This window comes from Peromyscus maniculatus, chromosome 9, assembly GCF_049852395.1.
Source record: "Peromyscus maniculatus bairdii isolate BWxNUB_F1_BW_parent chromosome 9, HU_Pman_BW_mat_3.1, whole genome shotgun sequence".
Taxonomy (NCBI): domain Eukaryota; kingdom Metazoa; phylum Chordata; class Mammalia; order Rodentia; family Cricetidae; genus Peromyscus; species Peromyscus maniculatus.
Window position 1 is genome coordinate 36,975,297 of NC_134860.1, and position 20,233 is coordinate 36,995,529.

The following is a 20,233-nucleotide window of genomic DNA, read 5'->3' on the forward strand; positions in this document are numbered from 1 at the left end:
TGCATTATCAACCACATTAGCATATACAGAACAACACAGGCCCATGTGATTCCCTCTTACACAAACTCGAGCACATGCACACACAGACACAGACACAGACACAGACACACACACACATACAGAGAGAGAGAGAGAGAGAGAGAGAGAGAGAGAGAGAGAGAGAGAGATGCACCACAGCCTGATCATGCCTAGTCTTTGCAGAAATTGGAGTTAGCATCTGTCCATCATCTCATGCCAGCCAGCTTTTTGCACGTGGATCTTGGGGAGACTGGCATTTCTAAGGATCTTCCCTGCAGTCTCTTTAGGATTTGAGTATATCTAAAGGGCAGGGTTTGAGCATCAGACAGGCATTGTGTGTGTGGTGATGATGTTTCATTTTTGATCTCAGCCTTAATTGTTGGCTGTTAGCATCTGTTTTACTGGGGCCATCTTTTATTTGCAGTAATTGTCTCTTCTGTGGAAGATGAAATAAACACATTGGAACATTGAGTGAAGGACAGAGTGTCAGTAGCAGCCTAATCTGCTTCGTGTCCATTCAGTGGACTTTTATGTGGCAGGTGCATGTTGAAGAAGATGCCAAAGCCGTCTTTTATATTCATGGTGATTGATTTTGAGTGAGTGCAAAACAGCCTAGAGACTGTCATATGACTAACTGGTCAGATATATGATCTAATTGGTTTTTGTGCACCTAAATGGTTTCCCTAAATATTTGAGAAAAATTATAAGCACATACAGAATTGAGAAAATTTATATCTATATAGAAGTATGTATTTGTATACACATAACTGATTATCTACACACACACTCAAAGGGACATCTGTAGTAGGAAATGTGTGCTTTTCAAATGGATATTTCTCATATAGAGCCAGAAAGCAGATTAGTGACTGTGTGGGACTAGAGGATAGAACAGGGATTATTAATTTCACAAGCAAGAAAGATCTTATTGAGATGATAAAAAATGTTCTGAAACTGGATCACAGTGGTGTCACATAGGTTGGTAAATTTCCCAAAAGTCATTAAGGAATTATATGCTCAAAATGGATGTATTTTATAGCTCAACAAAGCTGTTAGAAACGATCATTCCCTTTAAGTCCTACGGTAGATAAAGGATGAAAGACTATCTCCTCCCAAGTCTTTGTACTCGCTTGTTCCCCTTGAAGTTTATTGACTTCAATTGTAGAGAAGCTGGTCCTTGAGGTGACAGGGCCAGATTAAAAAAGAAATCCAAGGACATGACATGGAAAAGTCTGCCCTGACCCCTATTGGCAAGGAGCAAGGTTGCTCCCACTGCTGAGTGAAGAGCCGTCTTCTGGATTGTCACAGGGCAGTGAGCACAGGAGATATGGAAGCAGGTCCCTGGAGGTAGAAGGCCCTGTGCTTCATTCAGTTTTGGCTGCCAATCAGAAACGCAAACGTTCTGGTCTCAGCCCTTAAGTAATGGAATGCTTATCTTCTTTTGCAGGTTGTGTTAGTCTTCGCTCTCAGCATCGGTGCCCTTGTAATATACTTCATAGACTCCTCAAAGTGAGTATGCATATATGTTGTCTTGCCCATTTTTCTAGGGCGCTTGTGACCCCTTACATTGATGTACTTACTTAACACTAGCCTTTGCAAGAGTCTCCTGAGTGCTGAAGGCTTGGAGGAAGGCAAGGCTGCTGTGTGCTGCATTTCTGAATGGGGAAACAATTCTCTTGGAAGGAAGGCTGTGTTGATTCTCTTGGTATGGGAGGGAGAGGCATGGGGAACCAAGCCTTGTTGGGTATTTATTTGTAAGGAGCTGTTTCCTGATGGAGTATTTGTGCTGAAGATGCCAAGAAGTTAAGAAGGTTGTAATGGGAATGTGCATCCTCTGGGAGGGGTGATAGAGTCCAAGAGATGAGTTTGAGCCATTCTGGCCACAGTCATCAGATCTTTTTATCATCCAGGGTTAGGTCATATTGGAGGATAGATTCGAAAACTCCATTCTAGAATTTCATCTGCCAACAGACTATGTAGCTGAAGCAATGGTCACTGTGTTTCTTCACTTATACAAGTAAGGAAATGGGACAAGACTGTCCATGAGGACTCCCAGATGTAGAGGTCTATGGCTGTCTGAGAACTTGTGGAGAGCAGTGCTCATGCAGACCCTTTGGCAGTTTAGTGGTCTGGTGGTCCAGAGTAAGCATGGTTCACAGATGGTGAAGACCTGCTGGGAAGCTGAAGGACCAGTTACCATGGCTACCCTTAAGTTCTGTGGGTACCACTACTGGTTGTATCACTCGTTCCAGCTATCCTACTGCAATCTCAAAGATGACAGCATCTGAAGCACACAGATCTGGGGATGGATTTGCTTTTCTGTTGGGACACAAACTTGACAGCTCTAGGCAAGGAAAAGAGCTCTGAGCTTGCTGTCCTCATTGTCTACTTGGAGAGTGGTTTGCATTCCTCTAATACTAATCCTGGGTGGATCCTACACATTGATCCTAGGATACCTGCCTTGTGTTTCTCTTGGATCAGATTCAGCTATGCCTAAATTCTGAGCTTAATGCTCTTTTTCCTACGGTATGGTGGCAATTTCATGCACACCTAAATTCTGAGTTTCCTAGAGCTATCTGGTCACCAGCCAGGGGATTTTGTGTGTTTGGCTCCAGAGGCCAAACTGTCACATCAAGGAAGATAAAAGAAACATGTCTACTCATCCATGTCTGGAATCGGCCAAGCATGAGGCCTTTAGAAGTCAGTCAGCCCACCTCAGACACAAGGCTTTGCCCTCACCCATCTTGAGCCATGAGTCCTTTAGACATCTTCAGGGGACAAGATTGTGCATGTTCTCTTCATCTGAAATCCCCAGTCAAGAAAAAGAAGAGTATAATTCAGTCTGGAAGACTCCAGTTGTCTTGTGTGTGAAGGTAAGGCCTCTTTTCGTATTTACTCAGACATTCTGGACCACATTTGAAGTGAACTGGAACTCTCAAGCCGTTGGTCATCTCTCTCCAATCTCTCTCCAGGGGTCATGGGGTACATACCCTACCAACGCCTGTGCTGGGGTTTAGGAAAGAGGTTTGGAATGTAATCTGTGTGCCCCAGAGAGAGCACACACTTACGTGAAGGTGAGTGTAGCTATCCTGCTGAAAGGACAGATGCCTCGGCCGTGCTTCCCTTTCCTTTGTCTCCCTTTCTGCCCCTTTGTATGTTATGGAAATAAAATGTTGCTGGTAGATGGATTTGGATGGTGTCTTTTTTTTTTTAAATCATGTCTAATAGGAGGCAATCTTAGGCTTTATAGAGTCTGGTCTTCCTTGGTAGAGGATGGCAAAGCATGCTGGTCTCCTAAGTTGATACTCTTCACTGGCGCCTTGCTAGCCTCCAGTCCTTTGGGGTTGGTTCTGACTCTGCTAAGCCTTGCTGAAGCTGATTCTGTGTCCTTTAGGGTCATGCAAGAGTCTGTACCAAGGCTGACCTTCAGTTCAAATTCACTTTTCCCAGCAAAAATACCAGTAATCTTAGATATAAGACTGTCTTCATTCTCCATGGGGGCTGGCCAAGACGTACCATGGCGCCAGCCTTTCCTCCTTCCTAAACTAAGCAAACTGTGTGGTTTGTTAATACAGACTTTGTTTAGCAGAATACCTGTTGCTACATATGTAATTCTACTTTTCAGCTCTACTTCTTCATCTGGCTCCGAGACCATAGCCTAAGACTCCAACTTGTAGAGAAGCCAATAAGTAGCCTACACAGAGAATCCATCTTTTCAGGGAGATCCATCGGGCATGATCAATTTAAGGAGACAAAATAAAGTAAAATCTATAGTGTTACCTTTGTGATAAGTCTAGAGACATGGTTCTCAATCTGTGGGTCATGACCCCTTTGGGATCAAATAACCCACTCACCAGGGTCGCCTAAGATTATCTGCATATTAGATATTTACATTATGATTCATAGCAGTGGCAAAATTAGTTATGCTTTAGCAATGAAAACTTTATGGTTGGGGATCACCATAACATGGGGAACTATATTAAAATGGTTGCAGCATTAGGAAGGTTGAGAACCACTGGTCTAGAGGGTCATAGTCAGAACACCATGTGCAATCCATTAATCAAACTGTAATCAAGTTTAGTGAATGAGATGAGATGAAACTCTGTTGACATATAAACTACAAATGGAATGAACATGGGAAAGGAGAAGGCAAATTCTTGAAGCCTATCTTCTTCATGCTAAACAACTACTGACTTAATAAAAATGACTTGGCTGACCATCTTAGAAAGAAGTTTAAATTTCTCTGAAAAATTATACCAAGACATTACCCTGGGGGAAAAAAATACCTGGTATTCTTGAGGTGAATTTGTATTCGTGCTAACCCTCTGCAAATAAATAAATCAGGAGTCATGCTATCTGGACTGCGATGGTTGCAAAGTTGATTCTCTCATTACACTTAGCTATGGCTGTCTTCACCCACTTGGTAGATTGGAAATCTCCCAGTTACAGAAAATTAAGATGCAAAACTTTTCACACCTGGCCCTTTGAAAAATGCAGAGAGGGAGTGTGGCGATGACCCAGTGGGTAAGAGCATCTCCCGAGCAAGCATGAAAACCTGAGCTCACATCACCAAAACATTCCTGAAAAGCTGGGCATGGTCCTGTGTGCCTGTAACTCTAGAGCATTAGGGGGTGGAGACAGGAGGATCATGGGGGCTTGCTCCCCCGCCATCTTAGCTCTGGACTTGGTGAGAGACCCTGCTTTACAGGAATAAGTTGGACTGTGACAAAGCAGGACACCTGACTCTCTCTTCTCATCTCTGCTTGCACGTGTGCCACATGTGCATATTGCCACACATGTAGAAAATATTTAAACGATTTAAAAAGAAAACTTCAAAGGATGCAGATGAGCATATGAAACAGGTCCCAGGGATGGACATGGCCAGCCGTTTTCAGAGGGGCTGAGCTAGACTGTGCATGTGGGCAAGCAGAGCAGATGCTTATTCTGCCTCAACAAGTCAGCAGAAAGGCAACTCAGTTAAGGTTAACGCTGTAATTGGCAGGAGCAATTGTAATGGTAATCTTCCTCACCTTTCAAAATTCACTTGATTGTAGTATTTCCACACATCTTCACTCAAATTTCAGTCCTTAGTCCAAGACAGACAGATCCCCGGGTGGGTCTTTTTCAGTGATGTGTTTGAGAATTCCTCCTTTGGATCTTTATTTCCCTCATTTGATCTCTATGGGAAGTGTCATTTAGATCATTTGCAGTGATCACTGTCTAGCTAAGAAATACTGGCCTGAAGCCAACAGATGAAGAGAATCACATTAAAAATGGGTTCAGATGGTGTTCCATCATCCCACTGGAAGACACTGGAAATATTCAAACAAAGAGGGTGTTACAGCAAGACTTGGTTAGGATGGATGGAATATCCATGCCTTCATCCTTGCAAGGTCCATGTTCTCCAAATTCCCCACTTCCTAACTCTCACCTCTCCCTAGTGACTCTGCATGTACTCTTTCTCCTATGCACTCCGATTTCTATAAAGCAAAGACTTTTAAAGATGTATACTTAAGGGCCAGAGAAATGTCTTGGCTAACAAAAGGCATCTGCTACATAAGCCTGACAACTGGAATTTAATCCCTGGACCCCACATTAAAATGGTGGATGTGATGATGTGGTTCTGTAAAACTAGAACTCTTGTGGTGAGATGAGGGGTAGAGACAAAGAGAATCTTCTAGAAGTACATGAGCCAATTGGCCCAGAGTATGTAGCACAGCACCAGACAGGAGAAACTCAGCCTCAACATAATTGAAGGTGAGAACATGTTCCTGAGAGTTTTCTTCTGACCCTCACACTTCTACTGTGGCACATATATGTCCATACTTACACACACATCATACAAAACATATATGCACATACACATATGCACACACTAAATAATTTTTTAAATTGTACAGCTAAGTCAGATGTGTCCCTCATTGCCCTATGAGTGTTAATGTCACTGTTGCTTGTCCATTCCTCTCCTTGTCACCAGACAGGGGTGGGGAGACCTCATAATGTCATCCTGAGGGGAAGGCGCCATGGAGGGCAGAAGGCAGCAGTCTTTACTGCTTCCATGGTTTTAAGAGAAAGTTGGAAGAAACAGCAGCTCTCAAAACTCTGTGCATTTGCATTTTTCCAATGGCATTCTGGGAAAGGATGACTCACATGTGGGGAGATAGTTATTCCTTTGATTCATGCTTAAATGCTGCTCCTTCTTATGCTTCAGTTGCGTGGATTATGAATATTTAATGCTGCATATACTGGAAAGGAAGGTCATTCCTGCTCACTGGCGACTTCAAAGCAGCCTCAGTTCTGAAAGGCATACCACCTGCTGTTAGCAGAGTGAAGCAGAAAGGTTATGCATTGTTAAAATCTTCCTTAATGACTGGAGCCGCACCAAAATGGCCAGTGCACAGTTGGGGATGCCTGCTGGCTTTGCCAGCTTTTGCTCTTGGCTTCTGGTTTAAGCCCTGCTATTTGAGTGAGGTGGACATGAGGAGGGGAGGACCACAGCACGGGTTTTGTAGCACATCCTATCCAAGTGCTCCATTGCCAGAGAATGGCCTCTTCTCGGTCTTCGTTAATTTCACTTATTTGTTTACTTTATAGTCATTCAGTAAGTCATTCATTCACTCACAGCTTCAGTGTGAAAGCCTTAAATACTTTCCAGGTAGTAACAGTGCTTATGGTTAGGTATGGTTACAAATAATTATATATAAATTTCCAATATAAACCCACCAGATTGTTTCCACAGTCTCCAGAAACCCAACACTGTTATTATAATGAAGATACTTCAGCCCAACCTGTTAGTTATTTTACAGTTTTACCTGCCACTGTCCTTCATAGACATCCTGATTTCTTCTCTGTCATCTGATACATTTCCTTTCTAAAGGGAAGAATCAGGGTGGGGAGACCGCTCAGTCAGTAAAATGCTTGCCACAGAAGCATGAGGTCCTGAGTTCAATCACCAGCACCAATCTAAAACTGAGTGAAGTTCCATGTGTCTGTAGACTTAGCGCTAAGGGGTAAGTGAGATAGTGGGTCCCTCACTCCCCTAGCCATATTTGTGAGTACCAAGTTTAATGACTAATTCTATCTCATAAAGTAAGGAAAGCAACCGAGGAACAGACCTTATTTCAACCTGTGGTCTCCACATTCATGTCACACGTGTGCACGTACACACGTCTGCATGCATACACCCACCCAGACATATGCATGTTAAATACACACACACACACACACACACACACAAATTTTAAAAATAACAAAAGACTGGAGAGAATTTGGACCTCATGGTTGTACTATGTGTGAATTAGAGTGCTAAGCACATCACATATAATTTCTATGACTTATAATAACACCCTAGATGGAGTGTTATCATTCTCACTTTACTGATTAGAAATCTGGAACTCCAAAATTGGCTTCAAGCCACATAACTAACAAGTAGTGGGACCAGGATCTCCTTCTAAAGCCCCACCAACTCCCCCTACCCTACCGTCGCTGGCAAGTGTGAAGGAGTGGACGTCCAGATTGGAGTTAGAGAAACAGTGTGGTGCAGATGTTGCAAGGATTGGAGCTGCCTCATGTTGCTCAGCCCAGTCCTCTGCCTTCTTCCTTTTGCCTTCCATATCCCCATTCTCATCCTGAGAGCCAAGTCTACAGTGGATAGTGCTTAGGAGGAGAGCCCTGTCACCAGCCATCCCTCTACAGCTGCTATGGTCACAGGGAAGATGATGGTTGTTTCTCAAGGTTCCTCATAACCAGAGGAATCCTTCCAAGGAAGGGTTCTCACCCCCTCATACATCTACATTGCTGGTACTCTGGTTGAATACATCCTTTCATCCTTTGAGGAGTTACAGGGTTTACTCTTTTACAGTTTTGCATTATGTTGCATGAGATTCACATATATAGAAAGTTAGTAGTATTAAATGAGTAGAGTGTAGAAAGAGTTGGCCCCCTGAAAGTTTTGTAGGGAGGTCTTAAGATGGTATAAAATAGCCTTCTTCCTTAGTTACTTTTGTTCGAAATCATCATGCACAGGTGTTGACTTGGTGCCTCCAATAAGCCCAACCTCTTGACAAACTGCTTGGCGGGAAGGAATGTAGGGACAGCATAGGCCATGAGTTTCCTTGTTAAATGCAAGAGTGATCAATAGCAGTTTTCCCTCTCACCATTATGTAGCCTTTCAACATGACCAGCTGGGTAGCCAGAGCATAAGGAGGAAGTGCCTGGGCATATCTTAATTTTTCCTTCCTTTAATGGATCAGAGTCATTCTAGGTAGTGTTCTGGATAATTAGCTCCTGCATTCCACCTTCTTGCTCTATTTGAGAAGGCATGGCATGCACTTAACCTTTTTTGAAGAAGTCAACACAAATCACCATGCATGCTAAGCATCTCTTTCTTCTCCTCTTTTTAAAAGTACTCCCCCCACAATTTTCGCCATCCCTCTGTGACATTTTTATTGCCAGGCTTTGGTTTGGAAAATTATGGGTAGGAAAAGTTCAAGGGCAGGGTGTTCAGAAGAGCGTTGCACATCTGTGAGGGGGAACACAACAGGAGAGCCGGCAGCTGTTGGAAGAATAGAGCGTCAGATGGTGGAGGAGCTGAGGCTCTGAGAAGATGAGAAGAGGGGCCGCCTTCAGGGTAGATGCCTTAAATAGCTCCCAATGAGAGTCTTCCTCCCCTTCCAGAATCTAGCCTCTCATAGAACCTTTGAATTCTGTGGTGGTTTAACTTCTGTGGTGTGTAAGGAGCACTGAACCAACCTTTCTACATCAAGTTTTCTATGTTGCCATTATTTCATTCATGGGGATAAACTTGGGAGCAAAGAGAGGTAGAGAGGATACAGACAGACGGAGACACCGTCTTTACGTGTCTGCTTCCATGTGGGTGGATTTAGGGCACAGGGTCTCTTTGGATATATAACAGTGGGTTGACTTTGTTTCTCAAGGGTTCCTCCATCCACCTTCCATAGTGCTGAGGCAGTCTGTGTGTCCCCATTCATCCCTCACTGTGCAAGTGGGCCCATGGGAACCATGTGAGATGGCATCTGCATGTGTCAAGAGAATGAGCAGACCTCGGAGAGTTTATTCAAAACTACAAGGGACTCTGTTATGAGTGGGAGAAATGAATGAGATAGACCTTTCAGGACTTATAGTAAAGACAAGTTGGGAATAGAGTTAGCCCATTGTATATGAAGATTCACCCAACTGTGGATTGAAAATAGTTTGAAAGGGGGACCTTATTTTTACAGAACATACACAAATGCATTTTCTTATCATTATTCCCTATAAAACAGCTACTACTAATACAACATTTACATGGTATTAAGTATTCTATATAATCTAGAGATGATGTAAAGTATATGGAAAGATGTATCTAAGTTACATGCAAATGCCCCATTGTTAAAAATAAGCAACTTGAAGGTGCATGGATTTTGGTATTCATGGGACTCCTTAATCCAGTTCTTCATACAAGGAACATATGATGTCTCATCTTAAAAGTCACTTGGTACCTGTACCTCAGCATGTTGTCTTTTAATCAGGGATAAACCTGGTAGAAAGTTAGGTGGAGAAGATGCAGAGGGATGGAGACAAGTTCTTTACATGTTTTTACTTCCATGTGGGTAGATTTAGGGAACAAAGTCTATTCTTTGGTTTTCTAACATTAGATTTAGTTTATTTGTCTCTCCAAGTTTCTCCTCCTACCTTCCAGAGGTGACTAGAGGTTAAATAATCTGCTCAAGGTCACCAGTCCAGGCAGGGAGAGTGCTACAGTATGAAATTAGAGCTCTGAAAACTCAAGCCCCTTTCTCCCTGATCTTTTGGGTCCTTCCTAAAACATTTAAGTCACCAGCAAAGATGTCTCATGATTTACTGCCTACTGCAAAGCAAAGCATATTGACTTTTTGTGCCAACTCTAGACTTGGGCCTTCATCACAGTGCCGACTTCAGGCCAGGAGAAAGCAGAGATAATCCCAGGTGGAAAATATTAAACCCAGACACAAGAACACTGGGGGCCAATTTGTTTTGCCTTCCCCCATTTCAAAGTCATGGAGACATAAACGTTCAGCTGTGTTGTGGAAAGTTGACAAGGCTGGGTCTGTTGGCTTTGCCTGTTTGGCATTTGCAAGGCATTACTTTTGAGAACACTGTGCCCAATGGCTAGTTTGTTTTCCCTGTAAAAATACTATCTCCTAACTATGCTTATAAATCCACATTTACTCCACCCTTCAAGGTTAGAATGAATGTTTTCTGCCCTTCTCCCCACTCTGCAGAATGTAAAAGGAATGCTGCTGTGGATGACCTGGCACCCTCTTAGCACTTTGGCAACTTCTTAAGAGATGATTTGGTTTGAGGACAGATAAAGGAACACATCCCCCTTTAGGCTCCAGACTTACCCATGTCTTCTGTAATTAACTTGAGCTTCTGGGTCTTCTCCCCAAGTCCTATCTTGGCCCTAGTGCTGTCCCCAAAGTCACAGCAGACATACATTGAAAGACAGCTGAAGGCCAAGGTGGGGGCCAGCTGGAGAGAAACACTGGCTTGGATTGTTGGAATCCAAACAGAAGGCCAGTGCTCATGACGGCATGGCCAGCCAGGGTGACACTAGGTGGCAGCAGCTGTTACAGCTTCATCTTGGAATTTATGAGCTGCAGAACATGTGACCTCTCTCTTTTACCCCTTGTCCTCTGTCCTGACAGCATGACAAATTGTCACTTTGGGAAGACCCTGGTCAATGATGAGTCATTTGTGATTTAAAAATAGAATCTTTTGCAGTTAAGAATGACCTTGGGACTTTTTGATGCCTATGTCGTTGTTCAAAAATTTGAGGAGGTAGGCCTGTGTGTGCTTGTGTATACTCATGCACTTGTGCACATATTAGGGCAAATATTGTGTAAATCTAGAGGAGGAGGAGTAGAGCATGGGGGTATTGGCCCCCAGACTCATTACAGTACCAGACAGACTGGGATCTATGAACCTGTGATCTTAAACACATACAACAATCAATCTACTGAGTGCCAACCATGTTTGGCATTGGGAAATTTTGAATACCATGGGTAAGTCCATGTGTTTCTCATCATGATGTTTAAATTGTATGTATTTTTTATGGGTTAGGCAGTCCAGGATTCAAAAGGATCAAAACAAACTAACAAAGAGATTTTACCAGGCAATATATTCTCAACTACTACTCCACTAACACTAACTACTGAAGGCTAATGAGCTGAAAGACCACCCCTTACAATGGGATATTTGACTCTCAGGGAGATTTTGACTGAGGGGACAGAAGCTCCTCCAATAATCCCTAAGAGGAAACTCTAACTATGGTCTGCACATTGGCCTCATGATTTTTATTATCAGTAAATGAAGCAAAACCCTGTCTTGAATCAGCCTCAAAGAGCAGTGGTTGAGAAGGCCTTATCTAGGCAATGGTGTTGCATGGCTGTAATCCCAGTCCTTGGAAGGTAGAGGCAAGAAAACAAGAGTTCAAGACCAGCCTCAACTACACAGTAAATTCCAGAACAGCCTAGGCTACATGAGACTTTCTCAAAAAACAGAAGAAGACTGTTGATGTGGTTCAGCAGGTAAAGGTGCTTGCCACCAAGCTTGATGACCTGAACTTGATTCCCAGGATGTACATGGTGGAAAGAGAGAAACAACTCCCATTAGTTATCCTCTGACCTCCACATCCACACCATGGCATTTGTTCAAGTATTTGTCCAATGTCTTCTAGTGATTCTCCAGGACTCTATCTTTTGGAGTCCCCTTTTACATAAAGAACATAAAAGTTACATTTTATAGTTACCTTGATATAAGTCAACAGTGTAATCAATCTGAGTTGTATTAATTATCAGTATTTTAATTACTTATTACTTGGTGTTATTTTTTCTATCTGGTTTTAAGGAAATGACTATTAGGATGTATTATTGGTCTTTAGAAGTATGTGCCTACCATGCCTGATGGAAAAGTTGGCTGTGTTTTCTCCACCTTGTCCTTCCCACCCTTCTAGAAGTTTCCATGGTTAAGCAAACATTCTCTGAGACAGATATCCTATGTCATACTCATTCCAATGTCTATAGTTATTACAGATAAGATAAAGCAAGTGTTCTAGTTCCAGCTTTGTCTTGTGACTTGACTTTATAGCATGCTGACTGCAACAACCCAACATTCAAAATCAGTGGCTTGGTGTATGCATCCAAATTTTAAGAAAACCCCATAATCCCGTTTCTCTGCTGATTTTTGTCAAGTGTGTGCTTTTCAATCTTTGTATATGAAAATTAATCTTCCTAGATTAAGTGATGTCTTCCTTTCTCCCCCTCCTCCATGGCAATAAAATACCCCGAAAAAAGCGACTCAAGGGAGAAAGGGTTTATTTCAGCTCACAGTTTCATGGTACAGTCCATCACGGCAGGGAAGCAGCAGGAGCTTGAAGCAGTTGATCACATCACATCCATAATCAAGAAGCAGAGAGCTGTGGATGTAAGGGCTTGACTTCTTTTTCCATTTTCTTGGTGCCCAACCAAAGTAATGGTCCCACTTTCTACTTCAATTAACTTAACCTAGATAATGCTTGACACCATTTCCAGAGGTGATTCTAGTCCCCATCAAGTTGACATAGAGATTAATCATCGTAAGAAGTCTATGCTGTCATGAGATGTCTTCATTAGATGTTTTCAAGCTATATAGACCATTATTAGGACCTGTTAGAAATGGGTGGGGTGGCTCTGGTGAGGAACATGAGGTGCTGGAATTTGGGGAGTTGTCTAAAGTAGACCTAACTGCTGCTTATTGTTTCCAAAAGCAGAAATAGACTCATGTGGTCAGATCTTGTGATGCTTCAAAGGGAAGAGAAAAAGCTGGCCTTACAAATTGTATCTCCAATTTTAAATTACTGACCACTGCCATAAAACTTTCAAAGTGCCCAGAAAGCCAAGCAAAACACTTCTGCAGGCCAGATTTTGTTTTCAGTCTCTACTCCAAACTCTCTTTCTCTTCTTGAATTAGCTCAGCTCCAGGGGTGCCAGGAAATGTTCTTAACTATTGCTCCTCCATTCCTCCAAAAAGGGCCCCTTCTCCCTCCAAGGTGGAGAAACTTTGGTCTGTATGTGCCCAGGGGTTATTTCTCATAAAACACGCTTTCAAACATGGCTTAATTGAATTCCCAATTTTCCCTAAGCAAGTACTGTATGCCACAGTAATAAATCAGCCACGACTTACTGTAAAGCCCCAAAGCTACGTCATCTTTGAAAAATAACGTCTTTAGAACCCCATAAACATACTCCTCTGTTTGTTTAAGGACTGCAAGAGCTTTTTAAACATAGTTGCTAAGTCACAAGGGAGTATTTTCCAGGACATAAATGGAAGCGAGCACAACCCCCTTCAATTGTCAAATTCTTTATGAGAAGCCCAAATCTGTCCATTCTGCTAGTGGATTATCTTGACCAGAACACACTCGATAATACTAAATATGTAAGTGTCAATGATTATTGGAGACTTTTCTGACTTATTTTGCTAAATGACCACTTTATACAAAGCTTGGCTTAATTTCTAACAAAATAAATAGACAGTACAAATTGGCATAGATAAATCATGACCACAGTTTTCATCAGCCTAATGTTTCCTGTGAGTTCTTAAGCTGTCATCCCTTCAAAAGCCATGGAAGTGTGTCTGGGCCTGTCTCCCCAGATCGCCGTGCAGGCTGCACTTAGTCACTGAACTTTTGGGTTTTGCATGGAAACTTGGCACTTTGGGTTAGCGTAGCAACGGGCTTTGTTTGAGCATGGAGCCCAGGACTCAGATATTTCAGAGCTAGGAAAAAGATGGTCATCTTATGCCACCTCTGATTTCCACAGGGCTGTCTCATCAGGTTGGTGTCTGCATGGGAAACTCCCAAGCTTTCTTTCACCTGTCATCACACACAGGAAGAAACTGTAGGCAGGACATTTAATGTTAGGATCCAACTTACCCTTCATGAGAACACTCTGTCCTGTGTTCTGAGCCCACACCATGATAGAGCAATAGCTGATGGCTCTCTATAACCTCAACCATCACCCCAGGCCAGAAAATGCTGAGAAAACCTGAAGCCCCTTTTGAGATACACTTGATAGTGATATCCCGAGAAACTGCAGAGATCAGATGCAGAGAAAGGTGAGAACACTGTGGATGCAATTAGGAACCTCCACCTGTGCTTTTCCTCTAGCAGCAGGGGGACGTGAGCCAGGAGTGCATTAAGGACCGTGCCCTCTCCATAATCGCATGGGCAAGAATAATCAAGCAAGTTCTGGAAAGAGCTACATCAATAATTGAGACATGTACCAGACAGCCTTTCAGCCTGTTGGGGACTTCAAACACAATCTGTTACAGGACATGGATGAGGCTGGGGAAGTAGGAAAGGAGGCCGTGCATCTGTGTGCACGCAGGTACTACACCAGCTTGGAGGAGGCATGAGTGAGCAGCAGTCCGCACTACAGTGAGTGAAAACATAGAAGGCAATGTGGATAGCTAATCGTGTAGATGGCTTGTGGGTCAAGTACACCCTTCTTTGAGAATTGGATAGACACTACAGAAATCTTTATTTGCCAAGGACCCTAACACTGGTCCATGGATCCCATACCAAGGGCTTCTGTTCTATTGGCCTGGTTCTTTTGCTAGTTCACTGCAGTTTCTTCCACCATAAAGGTCCTGGAGATACACAGAGTCTTTAAAGGTTGAATAGCAGTCAGTTGGGAACCCCTGTTTCTCCTGTGGTCCATGTGTTATTCTCTTTGCTCTTGTACCCTAACACATTGGGATCTTGGCCATGAAGAGGCAGTGTTCATAAAATGAAGTAAGGAAGGCCCCGGATTTCCTAGCTTTCCCTGTGACTTTAGATCCCACAGAAAAGAAGAGCCATGATGAAGAGTGTCTCTTTTTGGACAGATCTGAGAGTTCTTTGCTTTCTGCTTCTTTCCTGTTTGTGAGCTTCTACCTGCTATTAAAGGAAAAGATCCTCCTTCGGCTGTGATTTGGGGGGTGCAAGCAATTAGCAGTTGGTCAAGTCACCTGAGACCCACGTGCTATACCAGGATCCAGGCACCATTGGGTTGAAACAGATACAAACAGCTGCTATGTCTCCATCTGGCTGTATCCACTGACCACCCTAATGGAGGCAGAGCTGGGTTGGGGAAGTCACTGGGGACCCCTGTTGGTTCATCCACCAGGCTTCAGACCAATTTGACAGAAAACAGAAGAGCAGCTGGGGTGGTGAGAGGACCACTCTTCCCTGAATTCCCCGCCTCTTCCAGATTCCTCCCTATCCTCACCTGTCTCCAAGCCAGCCAACTGTGACAGTTTAATTGGTGTGGGGAAGGAGAGGCAGTAGGAAGCAGGCAGGGGTGACCAGTGTTCTGGAAGAAGAAGACTCCTCTGGGATGAGGGCATGGAACCGTGACAGGCAGGCCTGAGAGAGCTGTATACTGGCAGGTCAGGCAGCCTGGCTCCTGGTTTTCCAGGCTCTTCCTCTTTGGACTGGTGGGGCCAGGTTGTGCGTTCCCATCGGCTCTCAGTGCCTCTCACCACTGAAGGGCTAGGAGCTATGCTGGGAGGCCCAGTGCCGAAGTGAGATGGATGTAAAAGATGCCTAGTGGGTTAACTGAGAGATTGAGCTCTTTACTGCTGTAATTCCGTTCTCCTGCTTTATGATTGTGTGTCCTTGAAAAAACTAGTTAACCTTACAAAAAAAGATATAAGCTTTTTTCCTTTGCAAAATGGGGTGACTATGGTGATGAGGGATAGAAATAATAGCAACTGTGTGATAGTTCGTGGGGGTAAAAAAAATCACATGATGCATGGAAAGCTCTCATCACAGGACTAAGCATTAAGGTAGCTCAGGACATTAGATGCCACTATGATTGTCTTTTAAAGGTTTGTTTTGGAGATTTCAACTGGTCTTAGTCAGGAAAGGTATAAAAATGCTAAAACTTAGAAACGAAGTGAAATGTATTAGACGGTGGTCAATGATCAATTATGGGATTCACTACTAGGCTCCTAAATGCATGGCTCGTAAGAGCCACGGGTCTCAAAATATGTAGCTGGTTCACAAAATGAGCCTGGGCCAGGTAAGATCCATATCCAGCCAGGACTGTGGGATGACCTTATGTACCTTTGCTTTAGTTGGGGAAATAGATTCATAGACCCTGTGTTCTGATTTGTATTGTAAAACATTTCTGTCCATGGGATTGGCTAACAAGTAGCTTGGGAAACACTAGCTTGGAGTCTGTATAAGTGCATATGCCTTCTGGGCTGACAGGTATTAAGGGAGCCTTTGCGGGAAAGAGACAGGCATGCTAGCTAGCATTGGGTCCAAAGCTATTGGGTAGAATTACCTAATGTAGAAGCAGGGGTAGAGTTAGTAGCCCAAGACTATTCTCAGCTTTCACCTCAACTCCAAATTAGTGGGGCATGCCCCAGACTAATTTCAGAATTAATAATTCACTGGGAGGAATCCCAGAATTCATAAAAGTAATTGTGTTCATGGTGACAGTTTTACAGGGAAAGAACCGAGATGATATTAGCCAAGGGAAGGCATGCACAGGGCAGAGTCTAGGAAAGCTGCACACATGGAGCGTGTTGCTTCCATCATTCACATGTGATCACATGCCCTCCACACAGGCAACCAAGGAGCCCCGCTCAGCCTCAGAGTTTGGTTTTTCTGGGCTTGATCATGTAAATCTGCGTGTTTATGCCCATTACTAGCTAGTCTCAGTCTCCACCTGCTGGCCCAGATCACACTGTTAAACCTTCCAGTGTGTTCAGCCCTCATCCGGAATCAGACTGTGGCCATATGGTTGGCCCAACACCCCAGGTCAGTTACGGCGTTCCAAGGGCTTAGAGACTGCCTTCCCGAAGCTACAGGCAAAGGTTGGAGCTACCTTTGAGCAGAGGTACCATCTTTGTAACACATGCAATAAGGTCAATATACAGACTTTTGGTGGGAAGTCTGCTATTGGTTCCTTCTATCACTTCCACACATAGCAGAGGAGAGGGAACCTCAGCTTCCTGACCTTTATGGCCCACAAGGTTTTGTTCATGTGCAAACCATCACTGTTGGAAACACACATGGCTGGGTCCAGCCCTTTAAACCCTATGTACCTGTGGATTGCATTACCTACCTGTAAGGTGAGCCTGAAGCAGGAGATGGGGGAGAGGCCAGCCTGACTGCATGTTCTGGAGGTAGGAAGTACCCTTGTCAAAGAAGGCTTTGCTTTCAACCCATTTGCTGTTCTGAGGTGATGAGAATGTTCCCCATGCCTTGTTTCTTTGCGAACCTGATGGGTCTTTCTCCAATAACCCTCGATAGCCTTAAAGAATAATACCTGTCTCTCTGTTCCAGCTTAATTTCTGTACCATGAGCCTGGATAAGATCAAAGCCAGATAACTCTGAGACCTTCAGCAAGGGAATCAAAAGCAGATCTAGCCTGTCTTTGGGCCAGACTGTCTCTTTGTAACCTGATCTCCAACCTGGGGCAATTGGAATTCAGCATAATGAAATGTTTAATGTCTTGCCTGGATGAAGCTGTGTCCTAATATTTAGAGATGCCAGCTGACCCCAGGAGGGGAGTGAGCAGGCTTTGGCTAATGACCTCTTAGTATTCATTGTGCTCGCAGAGACAAACTTTTCTGAAATGAGTCTTCTCGCATGGAGTGACCTGTCTGTACCTGGTTCTGCTGTGTTTCTGCTTAGGTGTTTTTCTTCCATGATCCATAAACTGGACAGTGGAAAGAACATTTTGTTGGAAACATCCCTGACCTCTGCATTCCAGGGCATTTTTTTTTAAACTTAATGGGACCTTAGCTTTCTTGGTTGAGCAATAAGAACATTTTTCTTCCCTTTCTCTGACATCCTGTTCCATCCCCCCGCCCCAGACATGTCTTATTGTAGTGAGATGCAGGTAGACTGACCACAGGTCATCACTTTGTAATTCATTAGCTGAGTGATCTTGAGTTGGTATCAACTTCTCTGATCCTTGGTTTCCTCAACTGTCAATATGGGTAATAATTTATTACTGCATGCAAGGTGCTTACTACAGGCACATGGCACACTATGTGCTTACTCCTGAGCATGGGGAACACTAGGTACTTAATACTGGGCACTGGGCACCCTGGTGTTTATTAAACTGAATGACAATAGTGGCACAAACATGAAATTATTTTCACTATGAATTACACGTCAGTAGTTTGGTATTGTTAATCTTGATTTTCATTAAGCTGATGATTTAGCCCTTGTTTGGAAATTATTGATGACCCAGTAACTCAATGTTTATTGTATGGCTATTGTGTGCCAGGCACTATTTGAAGCTCTCAGCCCTTATATTTTAGTATCAGAGGGGAGACAAATGCACAAATTGACAAATAAATAAATGTGATGATGATTTTGATTGATGATAAATACAGATAATTATTTCTTCTCTGTATTTATAATGACAACTGATAATGAGGGAAACTAGATTTCTTCATTTTGTGTCTGTTTGGGACTCCTTTGGAGGCCTAATGAAATCTATGGCTTCATTGTCAGAACATTCTTAACTGACAAATACATATCATAAAACATTGGATTACAAGGAAAACAATTACTTAAATGCAGTTATTGGGATCTAAGAAACAGTTCTATAATGTGACATGCCTAATTCTTGATGAAGGTATTTTTATCAATAGCTATCAACAGCTATAACATACTAGCATGATTCATCAGCACGATAAATGTGTTTGAAGAGTTATACCACATTTGTAGTCTTATCTATAAATGATATCTGTGGTTCTACTGTTACCAAAACCATTTATCATTTCCATTAGTTGTCTTCATTTATGATGAAAGAAAGCCACAGATTTGAATTAGAGGATCATGAAAATGAATATGTGTTTTTTCTCATTCAAATTTGAGGAGTCCCTAAATAATTCCCACAAACTGCTGAGCGGTGGCCAAGGTCAAGGACCCAGAGACTAGAGGGTACCTTGTGCTGTGGTTTGAATTCTGACTTCAGACAGATGAATAAAATGATTCTGCCTTTTAAAATTCATTCTAGACATAAGGATCAATAGAATAGACTTGGGAATTCAGACATGAATCCATATTTCTGCAGTTAGGTAAGTTTTTGACAAGGGTAACCAGATCCTTCAATGGGGTAATGAACAGCCTGTTAATGAGTAGGGCTGGGATAATTTGGATATCCACATGTAAAAGAATAAACTCAGACCCTTACCTTATACCATAACAAAATTAATTCAAAGTAGACTAGAGTTTCCCTAGAAGAACAAAACTGTTACCCATGGTTGAGCCTTTGTGACGTTGGATTTGACAGTGAATCCTTGAACATAAAACCCTAAGGAGAAGCAACAACAACAACAACAACAACAACAAATCATCAGTAAGAGTGAAAGCTTTTGTGTGTCAAAGGATCTTATGAAGAAAAAGCAATACAACCTGCAGAACTGGAAAAAATGTTTGCAGAACATGTATCCAGTGATGAACTTACATCTGGGCTGTACAAAGAGCTTTTCTTTCTCAGTAATGAAAGATAACCTGATTTAAAATGGACAGAGATAATGAATAGATATTTCTCCAAAGAAGATACACATGACCAACAAGAATATGAAGGAAAATCAACCAGACACATTCACTTTTAGTCATCAGTGAAATGCTAATCAAAACACAAGATACAATTTTACATTTACTAGGAAGCCTACAACAAAAAAGATCAGCCTGAACGTGGCAAATTGCAATTTCTATGTGTTGCTATTAGGATGGCATAAAAGCCCTAGAATATCCCTCAGAAATAATCTTTCCATCCAAGTCTTTACCTGAGCACTGAAAGCGTATGTCGGCACAGAACTTGCCCCGAGTATTTGTAATAACTTATAGCAGTTAAATGGTGAGAAGTGCCATCAATACCCATCAAAGGCTGATTGGATTAAGAGAATGTGATATATCCAAGTACAATTCAGCTATTAAAAAGTAATGAAGTTTCTACATACTCCATAGTATGAATGAACCTTGAAACCATTATACTAATGTGAAAGAGAGTTGGGAAATACCATTAGTATGTGACTCCATTGGTACTATCAAGAACTGGGGGACTGTATGCAAAGACTATCTTAGAGTTGGCTTAAGGCTTCAGAGATAGGGTTAGCAAGAACAGAAGGGGTTGGTAGTGAGTACACATTTCTTTTTTGAAGTGAGGAAAATATTCTACAATTG

The 20,233-nt window shown here is 42.7% G+C and overlaps 1 protein-coding gene across 23 annotated transcripts in view; it reads left to right on the plus strand.

Annotated features, from left to right (window-relative positions):
• Kcnma1 (potassium calcium-activated channel subfamily M alpha 1) overlaps positions 1-20,233 on the plus strand; it is a 710,535-nt gene that overhangs the window by 357,554 nt on the left and 332,748 nt on the right. For all 23 annotated transcript variants that reach the window (XM_076544645.1, XM_076544646.1, XM_076544629.1 and 20 more), the window contains exon 3: positions 1,463-1,524. In XM_076544645.1, coding sequence (XP_076400760.1) covers positions 1,463-1,524 — 62 coding nt within the window. The remainder of the gene's footprint in view (positions 1-1,462; positions 1,525-20,233) is intronic.